This window comes from Mesoplodon bidens (genome assembly GCF_964165515.1).
Source record: "Mesoplodon bidens genome assembly, chromosome: 3".
Lineage (NCBI taxonomy): Eukaryota > Metazoa > Chordata > Mammalia > Artiodactyla > Ziphiidae > Mesoplodon > Mesoplodon bidens.
The window spans coordinates 64,148,141-64,167,547 of record NC_138178.1 but is presented as its reverse complement, the minus strand read 5'-3'; the positions used below and the strand labels follow the sequence as shown (position 1 = coordinate 64,167,547).

Genomic DNA, 19,407 nt, shown 5'->3' with positions numbered 1-19,407 from the left:
TGCATTTTTTCCCTCCTCCAAGGAGCTTAACCTCTTCAAACTCTTCCTTCCTTTTTTTCGCTCCCCGCTCCTCCCGTCGCCGAAGCCCCTGCCCCACCCTGGTTCCTCTGGGTCTCCCCTCCCCCCGCCGGCCTCCCCCGCCCCCTCCTCTTGGCGTCCCCCTACTCTAGCTCCGCTGCCCCCGCCCCCGGGCTCCTCTCTGTCTCCCCCTCCCGGACGGCGTCCGCGCTCTGCCGGGCCCTCCTCGTCGCCTGTTTGTGAATGAGACGCTCAGTTTCTCAATGGAGCCGCGGGGGGCTCGGGCGGCCGCAGTGCGGCCGCAGCGCTGGCCTTGAGCCGGGAGGGGGGCGCGTTTCCCTCGCTCCCTCCCTCCCTCCCGTCACCGCGGCTTTTGAGGAACGGGCCTGAGAGGCTGCAGCGCAGGTCGCAGGGCCCCGCATCCCCGAGGACTCCTGCAGGAGCCGGAACGCCGCCGAGGAAGCTGGACGCCGAGGAGGCCGGCGGCCTTCCGAAAATTTCCCCCGCGGCCCTTCGTTCTGGGCTTAGAAAGTTCTCGATTTCACGTTTCCTTTTTTTAATCCCGATTAGCTCCTCGCCTGCACTATTTTTTTTTTCCGGGAGAGGTGGGGGAGTGTGAGGAACGGAACGAAGAAAATAAAAAAGGATTTCCGCCCAGAAGAGAGCGACAGTTCTGAGAGCTTTTTCTTAAGGAAACAGAAGCGGCGTTTGCGGCCGCTGCGGGCGCCGGGCCCCGCCGGCCTAGCTATGCGCGAGCCGGCCCCGGGCTGCTGAGGCGCGGGCACGCGGAAGCGGAGGCCCACCGCACCGGGCTCCCTGCGCTCCCGGGCGACTTCTGTCCGCCGGGCGGGAGCGGCGACGGTGACGGCGGTGGCGGGATGGAGCCCACGACCGCGCCCCAGCCCGACATGGCGCCGGAGCTGACCCCGGAGGAGGAGCAGGTAAGCGGGGCTGCGGCCGCGGCGGTGGGTGTGTCCGGACACCTCAGGCCTAGCCCGGCTGTGCTCTTCGTGGCCGGGGGTCCGCGGTGGCCTCCAACCCCCCGCCCCCGGCGGCCGCGCCCCAGGTCGTCATCCCCCGAAGCCGGGGGGCGCTGCTGGTCGCTGCTCTCGCTCCCGGCCTCTTCTGTCTGCTGCTTACCGGTCGCATATTGCCCCCTCCCCCTATTCCGGTGATGATTAAAGTTTCTCGAATTGGGGGCCTCCCTTTACCTCTGCCAATATCTCCCCGTCCCCGACGTTTGCAGAACACCTACTTTGCCTCCGGCCCTGCCATCCCTGTACGTGTTTTGCTTCATTCCGTGAGGGTTTGTGGTTTTCTAAGGGCAGGAAAAGCCCCACTTTGGGGGCCGGATTCCTGCGGGGACTGTCTCCCCTCCCCAGGACAGTGATAGGCACTGGGTCCATAGATGCCCTAGATTTTCAGACGAGCCCCTCGGGCTTCTTAGAGGGCTGTGGCCTACTTGGACAGATTCTGGAAGATCCAGGCCTTCTCAGGCTCCCGAAGTCCCTAGCCTTGACCGCCCTATTTAGGTCTCTGCCGCTGGGCGCATCCCTTCACCCCCACTTCCCTGCCCGCGTCTCATCTCACTGTCTCCATCTTTCTGAAGCCTACATTGAGCTTCATTGTCCCTTAAAGCTTAAGACTTTCAGTTCCCAGAAGGAAGTGGTTTGTCGTGTCATTTGGGGGGCTTGGGTAAGGGAAGAGCTCAGGGCCTTTATAACTTTCCCTCGCCCACATTCCTGTTGGGGAGACATGGACCACTCCTTCTGAGGATGGTAGGAAAGTCTTGTTAGCTGAGATTGGAACCCTAAAGTCTTTTCGCTGTCTCTTCTTGGCACTGCCCACACCCATGCTCAAATAAATATAGCCATGGTCTGATTTGTTTAAAAACAAAACAAACAAACAAAAAAACCCTAAAATAAGAAAAAGGTGAACTATGCTGGTAACCCATTTCAAGCTTGTCAGCCCTTGCTCCCAAAGGACCACATTTGGTAGTACAGTCTCTAGTGTGGAGACAGTCTGGTTTTACAAACTAATATTGGTTAATGGGCTTAAGACCTGACTTTTAAAGAGCCCTTGACTTTTCTCCTCATTTGTGGAGATGACATTTTTCATATTTGGCTTCAGACCGCAGTCTTTTCTTTTGACGCCTAGAGATAAAATCAGCATGGGGAAAAAAAAATCTGCTGCTCTGTATAAGCAGTAGTAATATCCTGGTAACTGAAATTAATGTTAATAAAATGCTAGTCAGGGCCTAGTGCAAGCAGGTGGCCAAGGAGCTCACCTTGCCAAAATTAGGGAAATACTATCAGTACTTCAGCACTAAGGTGTGATGGTGCTCGGTTGATTTTAAAGTGGCAAAACTCTTTCACTTCTTTTCCTAAGGCTCGTCAGATTTGAAGTTTTTATGTTTCTAAGACTTGAGGGCATCAGTATTCCACTATGAAAATGCCATTTGGGTGTGAATTAAAAAATTAAAACTGAGAAAAGTAAATATTAAAGCATTCATAGTGTTGATAAAGTATTAGCTTTACTCTGTATATGTGTATACATATATGCAACTGTGTTTAGTAAAAATCTTTTACATCGAATGAATGTGATGGGAATTAACAAGGACTGGCTGGAAGTAGTAAAATATATATATATTAAGATCAAGAAGTTATGTGGGTGTTTTTTAACCGTATGTTTTCCTACAAAATACCAAGTTTTCTACAGACACTTCAAAATGTTGAAACACAAACATAAAAGCATAATTCCAATTGTGGTAATGCCAGATAAAATTTCATATTTTAGTTTAATATCACATGAGAGTGCTCTTAACTGTTAAGATTTCTTTAAAATACCTAAATTAAACAGCAGCAAATGCATGTTAGTCTTATCAAAGTAGTTGTCATGGGAAATGACATATTCATTCCATAATGCTGCCTCATTGTTCAAAGCAGTTTTAGAACTCATTTGGAGTTGATTTCAAAGCTTGTGGCAGAATCTTTGAAATATCTTCAGTGTTGGAAAAATCTTGTACATTTGAGAGTCAGTTTGACTTTTGGAAATAGAAAAAAATCTTTTGGAATCCTATTTCCTGGGTAAAGTAGGGGATCAAACTGGATAACACAGTTTCAGACCCTTGGTGGGGTGTGTAAACTGCTTTAAAGATGTTTCTGGAGCAGATCCCTCTCAAATGGTACCTCATTCTATACAGTCATGCAAATCATAAACCCGAAAGTTTTCTTGGGTACTTTGTTCTCCCTCAGCCCCTGTGTGTTATACATCGTCAGGTTTTCCTGAATATCTCCTGAATTCTTTGACTTCTCCCACCACCACCACCATATTATCATCATCCTGGTCCAAGCTACTGTCATATCATGGCAGGATTTTTATTTCCTACTTGATCCGTCTGCATTCCTTGGCTCTTATTTGAGAAACCAAAGGCAAACTGCAAATCTGATTGCATCTTCCCTTTGGCCTACTTGCCACCAAAATAAGCATTCATAAAACCCTCAGTGGCTTTTCATCGCTCTTGGGATTGACAGCTCTTGAATATGGTCTACAGTGCCTCAGCCCTTGTGCGGTTTAGATCCCTATCTAATTCTCACACTTCATCTTTGCTCCAGGCACACTGGCCTTTTGGTCCTGCATTATTGCCTGTTTCCTTTCTGTTCCAGGGTCTTTGCACAAGTTGCTTTCCTCGGTCTGGAAGTACCCTCCACTGGTAATTCCCTCTTCATCCTTCAGCTCTCAGCTTTCACTTCCTCGGGAAGGCGTTCCTTGATCTCCCCAGTTAGGTTAGATCTGCTGCTGGCTCTCAGAGTACCATGTACTGTCCTTTATATCACTTATCACAAGTTTACACTATTAGTATGATTGTATGACTGGAAGCTCCGTGGGGCTTGGAACTGTGTCTGCATTTGCTCACCATCATACACACATTGCTAATCATAATGACTGGCACTCAATGGACGTTCAGGAAATACTTGTGGGATGAAAAGTAGTTCTGTATGTGATTTGTACATAGATAGCGTCGTCTCCTTTCAGAGTGGCTTATAAAAATAAGGACGGGGGCTTCCCTGGTGGTGCAGTGGTTAAGAATCCACCTGCCAATGCAGGGGACACGGGTTTGAGCCCTGGCCCGGGAAGATCCCACATGCCGCGGAGCAACTAAGCCCGTGTGCCACAACTACTGAGTCTGCACTCTAGAGCCCATGAGCCTGTGTGCTACAACTACTGAAGCCCGCGCGCCTAGAGCCTGTGCTCCACAAGAGAAGCCAATGCAATGAGAAGCCCGCGCACCGCAACAAAGACTAGCCCCCACTCGCCGCAACTAGAGAAAGCCTGCGCGCAGCAATGAAGACCCAATGCAGCCAAGTTAGCTTAAACCAATCCCAAGGGGGGAAAATGTTCATTCATGCTGGGGACCATCACTTAGCATGGATTTTTATGAATGCCAGAAAACAGTTATCTTGCAACTTCATTGTATAGTTTTCAAAAACCTATTTTAATTCTGTGCCATGGTTTGTGTTCTTATAATGGGATTTTCTAAAGTTAAAAATTTAACTGCCTTGCAGTGGATTTCAGAGATTTTTGGAATTTTTCCCAAGGGCAGGGGTTTTGTCCTGGTTCTTGTGGCCAAGAACTTCCCTTTTCCCACAGCCTCACATGTCCTGTGCTAAATGTCATCTGTCCCCGTGGAAGTAACCATACGTCAAGGACCAAATGATTCATAATGTTGAGGCCTTCCACAGAGGGGAAGGAGAGGAGGGATAGATGAAGAAAACTCATTCTTTTCGTTATTGCCAGTAACTAAAGATATTGTAATTAGCAATTAGGTGAAATCTCATTTGGATGTGAGAATTTTATTCTCTTAAAACTTCTGAGCGTATCAAGGGTCTTGGGCTTTAGGTTTGAATGTTAAAGAGACCTGGAGGTTTTCCCCAAGGAACCTGACCTCTAATACTTACTAATGAATTGAAAAGTAAGACAGACACTCTAAAAAGGAGCTGAACTGTTTTACAGAGGTAAGAGTTAAAACTCATTGTAGATCAGTACATCTGAGTCTCATTTTATGACTTGTATACCTTTTTTGTGTTGGAAAAGATATAGTAATGTTGGAATACTCCAACTTTGATTTCTACATATTAAGACCCATTTTATAGTAGAATGGCTGGTCCACTGCAGTGTCAAGATTAGATGTCATAACCCCTAACTCTGGTTATTTGTTCAGATGCTTGGATGTTCAGGCAATTTCAGGCATTTCACACCAGTTTTATCATTCTGCCTTGATGTCTCAGACAATTAGGGGTACTTCCTTTTTCCAAATCAATCACTATCCTCCCCCACCACCCCAGCCTATGCCTCCACACAAGAGATCCTTGGTTGGCCTTTCTGGACACTGGAATAGTCACTGTTTTTTTTTTTTTATGAAATTAAAAAAATTTTTTTTTGAGTTTATTTTTTGCTGCGTTGGGTCTTTATTGCTGCACGTGGGCTTTCTCTAGTTGCAGCGAGCAGGGGCTACTCTTCGTTGCGGTGTGTGGGCTTCTCATTGCGGTGGCTTCTCTTGTTGAAGAGCACGGGCTCTAGGCACGCGGGCTTCAGTAGTTGCAGCACGTGGGCTCAGTAGTTGTGGCTTGCGGGCTCTGGAGCGCAGGCTCAGTAGTTGTGGCGAACAGGCCTAGTTGCTCCACAGAACGTGGGATCTTCCCGGACGTGGGATCTTCCCGGACCAGGGATCGAATCCACGTCCCCTGCATTGTCAGGTAGATTCTTTTTTTTTTTTTTTGCGGTACGCGGGCCTCTGTCCTGGCCTCTCCCGTTGCGGAGCACAGGCTCCGGACGCGCAAGCTCCGCAGCCATGGCTCACGGGCCCCGCCGCTCCGTGGCATGTGGGATCTTCCCGGACTGGGACACGAACCCGTGTCCCCTGCATCGGCAGGCGGACTCTCAACCACTGCGCCACCAGGGAAGCCCTGTCAGGTAGATTCTTAACCACTGCACCACCAGGGAAGTCCCCTAATCACTGTTTTCTATTCCTCTTCCTCTGGAGTAGGGGCAGATATTCTTATAACAGGTAGTTTAGCCTGCACTGTTTAGTGCTGAAGGGCCTGTACTTACTGGAATGAGCCCTTTCATATATGATTTTGAAAAGGCTCATTAGAACCTAACTGAGATGGCCTGGGGATGCGGGCTGGGAGTGGGAGGCTGGGAAGCTTCAGAGCACATGGGAAGAGTTGTTTGTTTATTAAGGATTGGTTATCTCTTAGGTCCAGACTATAAAGTGATGAAACCAAAACGGTAGATTAGAGGTGACTTTTTCTTTAATTTTTGCTTCTGAGGAAAGTATTCCATTTTTTCTCTGGGAAAGACAGTTTCTGTTATATGTACTGGTTTCCTCTGGAATAATCCATTCAAAATGCACACGCACACTTCTTGTCTTTTTATCCAGCATGGGTGGCACAGATCTGACTAGCCTGATAGAATTATTATGAAACCAGAATTTATTCTTAGAATTGATGGGTAGATTCTAAAGAGAGCCATCCATGACTTTAGTACTGAAGTGTTTGGGGACATTAATCCATTAATTACTTTTTCATTGCTTGAACAACTGGCTAATCTTTACCTTTGCATTTGCTTTTCCATACCTCATTATTACACAATAGACATCATTACTGAAATCAGTCTTTTTTAAAATAAGTTTTTTATATTCTCTACAATGACCATATGTTAATTTTATAATTATAAAACGAGTAACTTTTTGTGAAAAGTGCTGCATGCTCTATACAGGTTTGGTATTATACTGTTAACTGGTGAGATCACAGTATTTAAGATTAATGCAAATCTGGCTTCTTTCTAAACAGAGCTATTTACAAGTGAAATCTGGGCCTTTGGGGAGATGATGGCAATAAGTCTTAGGTAAACTTCAGGAATCCCCGGCTTGCTTTGTGGCTCCAGGCATTTTAATTAATATTTTTGAGTCTGCTTTGTGTTCTTTCCTTAAGGAGCTTTTAGGAGACCTGCTGAATTTAAGTAAAATCTCTTATGGTTACGAAATGCTCAGTAGATATCTGCGATAATAGTATTCTTGCCCTCTATGCTACAGTAGACAATTTTTTTCAGATAAGAATAGGAGGAAAGGGCTTCCCTGGTGGCGCAGTGGTTGAGAGTCCGCCTGCCGATGCAGGGGACACGGGTTCATGCCCCGGTCCAGGGGGATCCCACATGCCGCGGAGCGGCTGGGCCCGTGAGCCATGGCCGCTGAGCCTGCGCGTCCGGAGCCTGTGCTCCGCAACGGGAGAGGCCACAGCAGTCAGAGGCCTGCGTACCGCCAAAAAAAAAAAGAATAGGAGGAAAAATTAAGAATCCTACTTTGTAGCAGTGAAATAGAAGATTTCTAGGTAGTCTAAGACTTCTGACAGTTGCCATGCACAAATACTGTATCTAGAAGGTGGTAGTGAGGCTACCTGTGCTCATTTTTTGGTTTGTTTTTAATTTATTTTATTTATTTATTTTTGGCTGTGTTGGGTCCTCGTTGTGGTACACGGGCTTCTCATTGCAGTGGCTTCTCTTGTTGCAGAGCACAGGCTCTAGGCGCGTGGGCTTCAGTAGTTGTGGCACGCAGGCTCAGTAGTTGTGGTGCACCGGCTTAGTTGCTCCGTGGCATGTGGGATCTTCCCGGACTAGGGCTCGAACCCGTGTCCCCTGCATTGGTAGGCGGATTCTTAACCACTGCGCCACCAGGGAAGTCCCTACCTGTGCTCATTTTATGCTGTTAACACTTAATGAACTATCCATTGGTTCATTTGTTTATTTATTCTTCTAGGTTATAGATTTCTTCTTTAGGTCCACTGATTATATATCATCTTTTTTTTTTCAGATAAAACTTCAAATAGTCATCTGATGATCTAAAAATGACTCATATTTAGAGTGCAAAGAGTGACAGTTTATATCCTCTTCCATATCTTATTTGAACAGCCTTTGTGAAAAAAATTCTCATACCACTGTTTATCTCAGTGGTTCTCAACCAGGGTGATTTTAAAACACACCCCCACCCAACATTTGTCAATGACTAGAGATACATTTGATTGTCACAGTTGGGGGGTGCTACTGGGATCTAGTGGGTAGAGGCCAATAATGCTGCCACACATCTTATAATGGTGGGCATACAGCCTACCACAACCAAAAGTTAACTGGCCCAAAATGTAAATAGTGCCAAGATTGAAAAACCTAGTTTATAACTGAAGAGTTTTTTTGTAGTTCTTAGGGACAGAGTTACAAATTCTTACTTTTTAATTCAAGATAAGTCTTTGGTTCACACATTAACTATTCAAATTCTGTGTCCCTAAATACTGGTTTCTGCAATTGACTTCACATACTGAAAAACTCCAGTCTAAAACATAATTATTTTTCAGCATAACCATCACAGAAGATAAAATGAGACATTTCCACAGCCTTTGCAGGGGTTTTCAGAGATGGGGAGATTTTGTATGACAAGCAGAACACTACTGAGTTCTGCCATGGAATGATGATAGTGGGAACTGTAATTTTTGCTTTCCCTTCCAAATATTTCTGTGTTGCTACCAAGTGTCTCTGTTCCTCCAAGTGAGTGAGGTGATTATTATGTATCAATTTCTTTTCCTTTTCATATTAACGTCTACTAAGAGGAAGGTTTAACAGATCATAAACAGAAATACAATTTGTTCATTCAGCAGTCATTTATTGTCTGTTGCTGTGTGCTAGGTTCTTGTTCAGCACGGATTGAGGGCTCTCTGTCCTTAAGGAATTGCCCTCCAGTTCTCTGTAGGCAGTTCTTGAATTGTGGGGTACCCACCAAGGAGGAGGACCTCTTATCTACAGTGAGGGCAGGGACTCAATCTTATACATCCTTAGTGTACATTGTGAGAGTTCAAAATATTTTTGCTGAAGAATGAGTGAAACTGTATACACTGAAATTATTTATTCCTCACACACCCATGAAGTATTATTTTGTTTAGGATGATTATCTTCCTGACATAGGAATGATGTTCAGAGGCTTTCAGTAATCCACCGAGGAGGCAACACTGGAACTCAAACTCTTCTGATTAAATGTAGTGCTCTCTCTAGTAAACTTCATCTCTCTTAACTACGTGTTTCTATGTATGACACGCCTATACACATATACACCAGAAACGGCTCTTTCTTGGTGTTTGTGGGTTAAAAGTTCCTGGTTTCAGCCATTCACAAGTTTCTCTACAGAGATGTGCCTAAATTGTTCCTAGCTGCTTATTGTACATTTATGAAAAATTATATGCTTTAATGGGGTCAGTGAACTTGAAGTTTCATATAGGTCTCTGGTTGTACCTCTCAGAATGTTGTAGGTCTGCTCTTTGCCTTTATAAAACCAGTCTTTAGTTTTCTATAGGTAGAGTTTAATCTTTCAGATATTATTACCAGCATAATGGGGAAGTATATATGGTATATTTGCCTACTGGTAGTTAGGATTAGACTACAGCTCTTTAAATTGTTTTGTCCATGACACCTTCAGTTTACCCATGTTTTTGTCTGTACTTAAGCTACTACCAGATTTCCCTTCTTAACTCTCGCCAAGTATAAAAGTTGAGGATGAAAATTTTTCCCAAAAAAAGGATTTTTTTCTCCTTTTTACTTTCTATACTTACAAATTTTCTCTTTCTTAGATTTGTAAAGGAAGAAAAAGAGTTACTAAGAGAGAGACCTGAAACCTTGAACATGAACATGAGCAAAAGAAAACAGATTTATTTGGGAATGGCTGTTTGTCTCATTGACTTTAGCTCTCTGTCCCAGGAAACTCCAGAAGTGAAGAGAAAATGATATTTCTGGCTAGGTCAGGGATATAGCTAGTAAGATTAAAATATACAGAATTTTCCATCATACTTTTGTTTTCGAAAATAAATCTTTTTAGATTAGGATTCTAAATGTTTTAGAGAAACCATCTGACATTTTTCGTACTGAATGCTGGTATACCATTTTGTTTATAGGAAAAACTCAGCATTGTTATGGAATTAAGTTAACAGAAACATTTTTAAAAAATTGAAAACCATCCATCTTTTTTTTTTTCCTTTAAGCACCCAAAGCATCATTTTCTTTCGTAGTTGGTATCAAGCTAGGGAAATGTTAGCTTTGGAGGTGATTTTGTGAGAAAATTAGAAGCAACTAGAAACTTGTGTTTTGAATGAAATTGCTAAGACCATTTGAACATGGAAACTAGTCAGAACCTCTGATTGTTGTCATGCTGTCCTTACAGTGCTACAAGTAATTGTAAAAGCCCACTTCAAACTTGTGATAATAATAGTGGCTAAGCGCTAACTAGGATGGCTATAATTTAAAAAAAAAGAGAGAGAGAGAAAGAAAGAAAATAACAAATGTTGGCATTGCTGGTGGGAATGTAAAATGGTACAGCCACAGTGGAAAACAGTCTGATGGTTTCTCAAAAGATGAAACATAGAACTACCATATGACGCAGCAATTTCGTTTGTAGGTATATATCCAAAAGAATTAAAAGCAGGGAATTCCCTGGCAGTCCAGTGGTTAGGACTCCACACTTCCACTGTAGGGGGTGCAGGTTCGATCCCTGGTCGGGGAGCTAAGATCCTGCATGCCATGCAGCGCGGCCCAAAACGAACAAAAAACAAAGTTAGAAAAGAATTAAAAGCAGGCACTCAAATAGATACATGTACATGCATGTCATAGCAACCCGAGTAGCCAATGATAGATGAATAGCTAAGCAAAATGTAGTATATACATACAATGGAATATTATTCAGCTTTAAAAAGGAATGAAATTTTGATATATGATACAATATGGATAGACCTCGAAAACATTATGATTACTGAAGTAAGCCAGACACAGAAGACAAATGTATGAGGTGCCTAGATAACCAAATTCATGGAGACAGAGAGTAGAATACCAGGGGCTGGGAGGAGATGGAAAGGAGGAGTTATTGTTTGATGGGTTCACAGTTTTTGTTGAGGGTGATGGAAGAGTTTTGGGTATAGATAGTGGTGATGGTTACCCAACTTTGTGAATGCATTTAATGCCACTGCATTGTATACTTATTAATGGTAAAAATTATAAGTATTTTATATATTTTACCACAGTAAAAAAATAATGGCTAAGCACTATTCAAAGTGCTTTACGGGTTTTAGTTCATTTAGTGAATCATGCGGCTGGTGAGTCAAAGGAAAGAGAATAGGTGTTACTTCCACTTCTCCTTTGGCTGCTGATCTTGAGCCTAGAATCTCTTACATAAGTACCATTTATTGGTTACAGGATGTATCTATGTTAATGATTTGTTAGAATGTGAATTGTCATCTGTTTGAACTCCTGAATATTTCACCTGTGAGATCCAGTTGAGGTTTACTCTGTAGGAGAAAAAGGAGTTTTCTGTGTAGGACAAAGCACTGAGTGTTATGATGCAAACGAACCCATATATGTATAGTGTCCTCATCTCCCCCCGCCACCGCCCCCATTCCCAGTATAGTTCTGGGAATGACTTGAAATATTGTTGATCTAGAGCAGTGGTTCTCAGTGTGTAGTCTCCAGACCAGCAACATGGGCATGTCCTCGGAGCTTGTTAAAAGTGCACGTATTCAAGTGCATCCCAGATCTACTGAATCAGAATCTCTAGGGGTGAGGTCCAACAATATGCATTTTAACAAGTCTCCAAATGCACATTCAAGTTTGAGAACTAGTAGTCCGGAGAATAACTAGGGTGCTGTTGTGCTTGTCGGGAAACCATCTAGAAGTGAGTTTAGACACTTAGGCTCACTTCAGAAAGGGAAGGCCTGGATTTACTGATTGGCTCTGGAACTCTAGGTATTAGAGCTAGTCTGAACTGGATGAAACCTGCAGGAATCATCTGATTCTGTACTAGAACTGTGCTGTTCCAAGGGAGAGGAACAGTAAGGCAAGGTTCTCAAAGACCAGCATTTACCGTGATTCCTCTGATCCAAAGAAAGAGCAGAGGGCTTCCCTGGTGGTGCAGTGGTTAAGAATCCGCCTGCCAATGTAGGGGACACGGGTGTGAGCCCTGGTCCGGGAAAATCCCACATGCTGTGGAGCAACTAAGCCCGTGCACCACAACTACTGAGCCTGCACTCTAGAGCCTGCGAGTCACAACTACTGAGCCCACGCGCCACAACTACTGAAGCCCGCATGCCTAGAGCCCGTGCTCCGCAACAAGAGAAGCTGTCTCAATGAGAAGCCCGTGCACCGCAATGAAGAGTAGCCCTCACTCACTGCAACTAGAGAAAGCCTGCGCGCAGCAACGAAGACCCAACACAGCCAAAAATAAATAAAATAAATAAGTAAATAAATAAATAAAAACAAAGAGCAGAGCCCTTATCTACTTGAGAAATAGAAATGGAACCAGGATGTCTGCAAAACAAGGCAGTGAGACACTTGATGTCCACTGCAGATGGCATTACCTAGAGAGATGCTTGGCTTCCAAGGGAGTATTGAATGAAAGAAGACACAGGCTGTTCTGACTCAGCCAAGAAAACCTGCCAGCTTTGACAAGGCCAGTCCATAGGAAAGCTCGTGTTACTCCAATGTCATTTGCTCTTAGAATCTGGACCTAGGAGTTACCAGATTTTACTGTCTGAGTCCTGCCTGGGAGCTGAGCCCAGTTCTGTTCAGAGTTGAAAATGGGGCACGGCAGTGAGGACAGCCAGATTGTAGGCAGCTTTTCCAGGCTTCATTCTTTGTAGGTTTGCAAATGGCCTCTGAGGTACAGTAAGCTGATCTACTTGTACTATTTTACGAGCATGAATAGGTTTGTCCTTTAGTTTATCTGAGAGGCCTCCTTGGATTTGGAAGTATTGATGCAGTGAGTTTGAGATGGCTGAGGTCTGAAATGACTGACGTTGCCTAATTACAATCTCCCAGCCAGCTGTGTGCCTTTGAGGGAGTAATGAAGCTCTAGGTCATGGTCCCAGTTTCCTGAATGTGTGGCACTCAGGATTCGGTCACCTGAGGCATAAGTTGGGCTTGGCCTCAGGAAGAAAACAGGAGGGCCAGTTAAATTTGGGGTCGATTAGCAACAGCAGGTCTAATCTGCAGGCCAGGGCCAGATTAGCCTCAGGTCTGACGTGCTGAATCCTAAAGTGTTGGACTAGAAGTCCTCAAGTCACTCCTGTTGGATCCGTTTGACATTGGCAAAATTGAGCTTGATGTGTGGGAGAGGGAGAGGAGAGGGGGAGGGAGGGAAAGAGGGAGATGAAGATGGAGGGGAGGAGGTATGGGGGGTGGTGTGTTATTTATTAGGGAGCGAAGCAGGTGAGAGGTAGCTTCATTGTGTGGAGTGGGAGGGAATATAGAACCAGGAAAGAAGGAACTAGCTACCATGTTTTCAAAGCATCTCACCATTCTCATCTTTTCCCGGACTGATTCTGATTTGCCAGTGACCTTCTTAAAGTTTAGCATCAGAACGGAAGACAGTATTACAAATGAAGTCTGATAGGCCCCTTGTTTTGGGCACCATGCTTCTTTAATGTGCTCCAAATTCAAAATAATTTTTGGCAGTTTTAGTAAACTGTTGACTCATAGATTCAAGTCAGCTAAGATTCCTAAGTCTTTTCTTTTCTTTTCTTTTCTTTTTTTTTTTTTTTTGCGGTACGCGGGCCTCTCACTGTTGTGGCCTCTCCCGTTGCGGAGCACAGGCTCCGGATGCGCAGGCTCAGCAGCCACGGCTCACGGGCCCAGCCCCTCCACGGCATGTGGGATCTTCCCGGACCGGGGCACGAACCTGTGTCCCCTGCATCGGCAGGCGGACTCTGAACCACTGTGCCACCAGGGAAGCCCCCTAAGTCTTTTCTTATGTGCTTCTGTTAAATTTCATCTGATGCCTCTAAAATTAATTTTCTTGCACTTATTCTTAAATATCATTTTGTTAGATTTAATGTTCATTACCATTTGTTGAGCTTTATGAGCCAAAAACTTTACAAATATTACATTTTCTCCCCTCTTACACCAATTCTGTGACGTTATTACTCCCATTTTAAAGGTGTAGAAATTAAGGCTCAAAGAAGTAACTTGCTTGCATTCTAAACAATAAGTGGTAGAACCTGGTATTCAAACCCTTATCTGTCTGACTCCAAAGCCTCACCTTTGAGTACCATTCTAGCCCATTGTTCGGTCCTGTTTTGATCTTTTAGATCTGTGTTCTCTTTTACAATATATTTGTTCTCTTAGTTTATCTCTCCTCTTACATCGTCATCGTGACCCAGTACCCTTATCTAAGTCATTTATAGCAATGGGACCAGGCCAGGGATGGATACAGAGCAAATCAAGGGAAAGAGTGTGAGCTTCAGACTTGGTTTTGGAATCTTAGTTGTATCATCACGAGTAGTGTGAGTTGGCAAGGTCCTTAACTTGTCTCGGCCTCCATTTCCTCATATATAAAATGTCTTAATACCTGCTGTTGGAAAGATTGAATAAAACATGGATGCAAAGTGCTTGACTCATGGCCTGGCAAGCATACTGTAGGCTCTCAATAAACATTAGTCTATTTGTCTCCCTCCTTTCAGGGAATTCCTTTAAAATCTTTTTTTTTTTTTTTTTTTTAATATTCTTTGGGTACGTTTGTTTATTGTTTCCCGCAGGGTATCGTCTGCCCCACTGTGGCAGCACACTTGGCCATAGAAAGGAGTGGTTAAGAACTGTACCATAAATTTCTCTGGGATTATGAGTAAGTAGCTTAATCTCTTTCTGCCTTAGTTTCATCATATATAAAATGTACGTAATACTAGTACCTACCATAAAGAATTGTTATGAGGATTAAATAACAATATATGTGAAATCCTTGGAACAGTGCCTGGCAGATAGTGCTGTTTAATCTTTGCTACTGTGAATATCTGCAAATTACAGATAATAATGCCGACTTTGTAGGGTTATTATGAGAATTAAATGAGGTAAGTAGTCAACTGCTTGACATTTTGACTGGCAAATATACATAAATTAATAGAAGGAAATCTTATTGTCCACAAAGATGCCATGAAATGCTCATCAAATGCCTTGCTGAAAGTAGGTCTGTTCTGTGTTTCAGTGATTTTCAAACTTTAATATGCACAAGAATCATCTGGGATCTTGTTAACATGCAGATTCTGATTAAACAGGTTTGTGATGGGGCCTGTGGTCTGCATTTCTGACTTCCTAGGTTGATGCCACTGCTACTGTAAAGTAAGACTGCTGAAGTAAGACTTCGCTTTGAGTAGCACTGCTGTATAGTACATTCCTTTACTTTTCAGTCTAATGTATCCTTTCTTGAAAGACTTGTTTTCAGTAAATCACTTCTGGTGATCAGTATTCCCCTTCCTAAAAGCTCAAAGCCCATTTTTTTTGTTTGTTTGTTTGGTTTTGGTTTTTTTTGGCCGTGCCACTCAGTTTATGGGACCTTAGTTCCCCGACCAGGGATCGAACCTGGGCCCCAGCAGTGAAAGCACTGAGCCCTAACCACTGGATTGCCGGGGAATTCGCTCAAACTCACCTTTTAAAAAAAAGAATCTATTGGCCAGGGCTAGGTGTATATGTATGTGAAAGAAAGATCAGTTGTGCAGTTTGCCAAGAATTGATGTCAAAATTGTCAGGGACTGGGAACTTTTGTAGCTCTCAGTAGATGCCCCCTCTTGAAGTTAGGACTATGTTTGCTCATCCTCAGGCTTTCACACCTTTCTTGTCTTTTAAGTTCTATAGCAAATGTTCATCAGGCTCCCATGGAGTTCCCAGGATTGTCAGGTTTTGTAGGTCTGGAGGCTTGAACTGATTTGGAATAATTAGGGGCTCTATTATTTTGAGCTTCAGCTCTTGCTTTCCACAAGGCTTGTTCTTCCCCTCTTCAGGTTGAAGGTTGTACCTTTTTTTGTGTGTGTGGTACGCAGGCCTCTCACTGTTGTGGCCTCTCCCGTTGTGGGGCACAGGCTCCGGACGCGCAGGCCCAGCAGCCATGGCTCACTGGCCTAGCTGCTCCGCGGCATGTGGGATCTTCCCGGACCGGGGCACGAACCCGTGTCCCCTGCATCGGCAAGTGGACTCTCAACCACTGCGCCACCAGGGAAGCCCGAAGGTTGTACTTTTCGATAGAGAAATGAAAGAAGCAGGAGTTGAACTAGACAGTTCTCACAAAGCTCTTTTTGTTATCTTTAGTTTACGGGCCTTGGCTCATTCTAGGCTGTGACTTTCCCAGCACTTTTCCTTTAGGTCAGAACCACCACTCTATTATTATTATTTTTTTTTGCTGTGCCCTCTTCCTTTGTACATGTGTGTATGTGTGGGAGTGCTTTTAACATCTGTACTCCTTGGAGAATGCTGTGCAACCATACTACTGGTTTCTTTAGCTTGTTCTCATTTTAAATTTGAATTGGCAGGAGGGGGGTGGGATGAACTGGGAGATTGGGATTGACATATATACACTAATATGTATAAAATAGAGAACTAACGAGGACCTGCTGTCTAGCACAGGGAACTCTACTCCACTTCGGTGTACAGTAGAAAATGACACAACGTTGTAAAACAACTATACCCCAATTTTAACAAAAGCAATAGGTTATATCATATCCAATTTAAGTGTAAGCCAGATTGCTCCCACCCCCCAAAAAGAAAAAATAAATTTGAATTGGTATAATTCATAATTAATTGCACAATTTATTGTCAGAATCTTGCTTTTGAGGATTTCTTTAAAAAAATACCAACAACTGCCTTCTCTTTTAGAGTTTTAGATTATGAGATTTACTTTTGTGAAATCTACATTTTGAAAGCAATATAAAGCACAATGGATAAAAATGTGAGCTTTCTAGAGTCAGAAAACCTGGATTCTGAGTCAGGTTCCACCAATTTTTTTTGTTTGGGGGCCTTGGGCATGTTACCTAACAGTTGGAAATCTTAGTTTCCTCAACTGTCATATGGGGATAATGAGAGTATCCACCTCCTAGGGCCACTGAGAGGACTTGACAATCTCTGTAAAACTAAGTATCTGACTGGTGGTTAGAGCTCAATACCCAATAAATATTTTCTGTTGTTAATAGCTAATTTTGTTAACGGTCTGGTGTTATTTACTGATGTGTAGTAAGGTTTACATAATGCCTTCCCAGATAGCCAGTTATTGGATCCTGTGAAGTAGGCGGGTATTATCCTTTTTTGGATGAGGAAATTATGGTGTGAAAAGTTTTGACTGACTTGAGGGCACATAGCTGTGGCAGAACTAGGTCTTTAATACAGGATTACTGGTGCCACATCTAGGACTTGCTCTCTTTACTGCATCCTTCTGACAGCACTCAGCTGTTGGCTATCAACCTTTTCTCTCTCTTTTTTTTCTTTTTCCTTTTTATTGAATACAATACAATATTATATTATTTTCAGGGGTACAGCACAGTGATTTGACATTTATATACATTACAAAAACTGAGGAACAGCCAGATGGAAGAGATGCATAGGGCAAGGTATGTGGGAAGAGGTGCAGAGCTTCCATGTCCTCTCCAGGCCCAGGTGCGCCACTCTCCCCAAATCTCTGTGTGTTCACCAACCCAGAAGCTCCTTGGTTATCACACTTTCAAAGATTACATGGTTACTTTCTCTTTGAGACCCTTTCAGTTTTTCAACTAGTTTATGTTCTTGGTCTGGATTAAGCCCAGTATAGTAGTTCCCCCATCCTTTAATTTTTTTAGATTTATTATTTATTTATTTATTTACTTACTTATTTAATTTATTTTTGACTGCATCAGGTCTTAGTTGGGGCATGCAGGATCTTCGCTGAGGCATGCAGGATTTTTCGTTGTGGTGCGTGGGCTTCTCTCTAGTTGTGGCGTGCAGGTTTTCTCTTCTCTAAGTTGTGGTATGCAAGCTCCAGGGCATGTGGGCTCTGTAGTTGCGGCGCGGGTTCCAGAGCGCATGGGCTCTGTAGTTTGCGGCATGTGGGCTCTAGTTGAGGTGTGCGAGCTCAGTAGTTGTGGTGCACGGGCTTTAGTTGCCCTGCGGCATGTGGGATCTTAGTTCCCTGACCAGGGATCGAACCTGCATCCCCCGCATTGTAAGATGGATTCTTTACCACTGGACCACCAGGGAAGTCCCCCCTCATCCTTTTAGAATGAAACTGTCAGCAAGATTTTATCAGATTTTCAATCCCTACCCAATTTTAAGATAAATTTGATATCCAACTAATGATGAGGTACCTGAAGTTTCCTATCTCTAACATCATCATTACCAGTCCAATTTGGGGATCTGAACCAAGAAACTAATCTATATTCTCCATTATCGAGCAGGCTGAAGTGTACTCCAGCAGCTGTATCACGTCCATTACTCTCTTTTATCCTCATTCAGAAATTCTTTAGTGTGGTTTATGGATTTCTACTGGGAATATCATTTTGAGACACACTGCCATCCCACTTCCCCCTTTAAGATTTGAATGAGATTTGCCCATCATTGGCATACTGCATTCACAAATTCATTAAACTCAGATTTTCGTGAATAGGGACCATGTCTTATTTATTTCATAAAATTCATAAACTTTAACTGATTTTGGATATCTCTATTATAGATCTTTTTTTAAAAAATAATAAACTTCCTTTATTCCTTTGCCTTTTCTCTTTCCTTCAGTCCTTTTTATTTTATCTTACTTATTTATTTTTTGGCTGCGCTGTGTGGCTTGCAGGATCTTAGTTCCCCAACCAGGGATCGAACCCGTGTGTGCCCACCTGCAATGGAAGTGCAGAGACCTAACCACTGGACCACCAGGGAATTCCCTAGATGTCTTCAGTTAAGATATTGGCAACTTAATTTTCAGATATTTTCTTTTGTGGCTTAATAGTTACCTCTCCCATTGCTTTTCTTATGTTGTTCCTGATGTTCTTTCCCAGTTTTATCCGGGAATTTTTCTCTCTTTATTTTCAGTTTTAAGCTCTCATAATCAGATTGGCAAGTATTCAGACAAACATGTTCTTCCTACTCCCTGTCAACAACACTCTTTTAGCAGGCTGAGAGCCCATCATCATTCATGTATTTACTCATCAGAATGGCACCATATGCTGTGCTTGGTGCTGAGTATGCGTTTGTGAGCATGGAAGACTTGGCCCTTGCACCTCCCTAAACTTATAGGCTAATGGGAACAGGTAGACAGTAACATAAGCTTTTATAACACTGTGTGCCTGGGTGGAAGACAGTAAAAACTTCCAGATGAAGAAGTGGGATTTAGACTGACATCTAAAGGGCGAATAGGAGTAAGCCAGGGTTGGGAGGAAGGGAAGGAGAAGAATGTTCCAGCAGGATCTGGAAGGTCAACTCCAATTTATTGACAGTCATAAACATTCCTCCTTTCTTTCTGAAGTCTCAGCCATCAATTGGAAGAAGAGAGAAAAATTGTTACTAAAGGCCTCCCCCACCCCAGGTTCT

General features: G+C 43.5%; 1 protein-coding gene across 1 annotated transcript in view; it reads left to right on the top strand.

Annotated features, from left to right (window-relative positions):
• The first annotated feature begins 245 nt into the window (after positions 1-245).
• PTPN9 (protein tyrosine phosphatase non-receptor type 9) overlaps positions 246-19,407 on the top strand; it is an 80,352-nt gene continuing 61,190 nt past the window's right edge. The window contains exon 1 of the mRNA XM_081227783.1: positions 246-959. Coding sequence (XP_081083909.1) covers positions 897-959 — 63 coding nt within the window. The 5' untranslated portion in view covers positions 246-896. The remainder of the gene's footprint in view (positions 960-19,407) is intronic.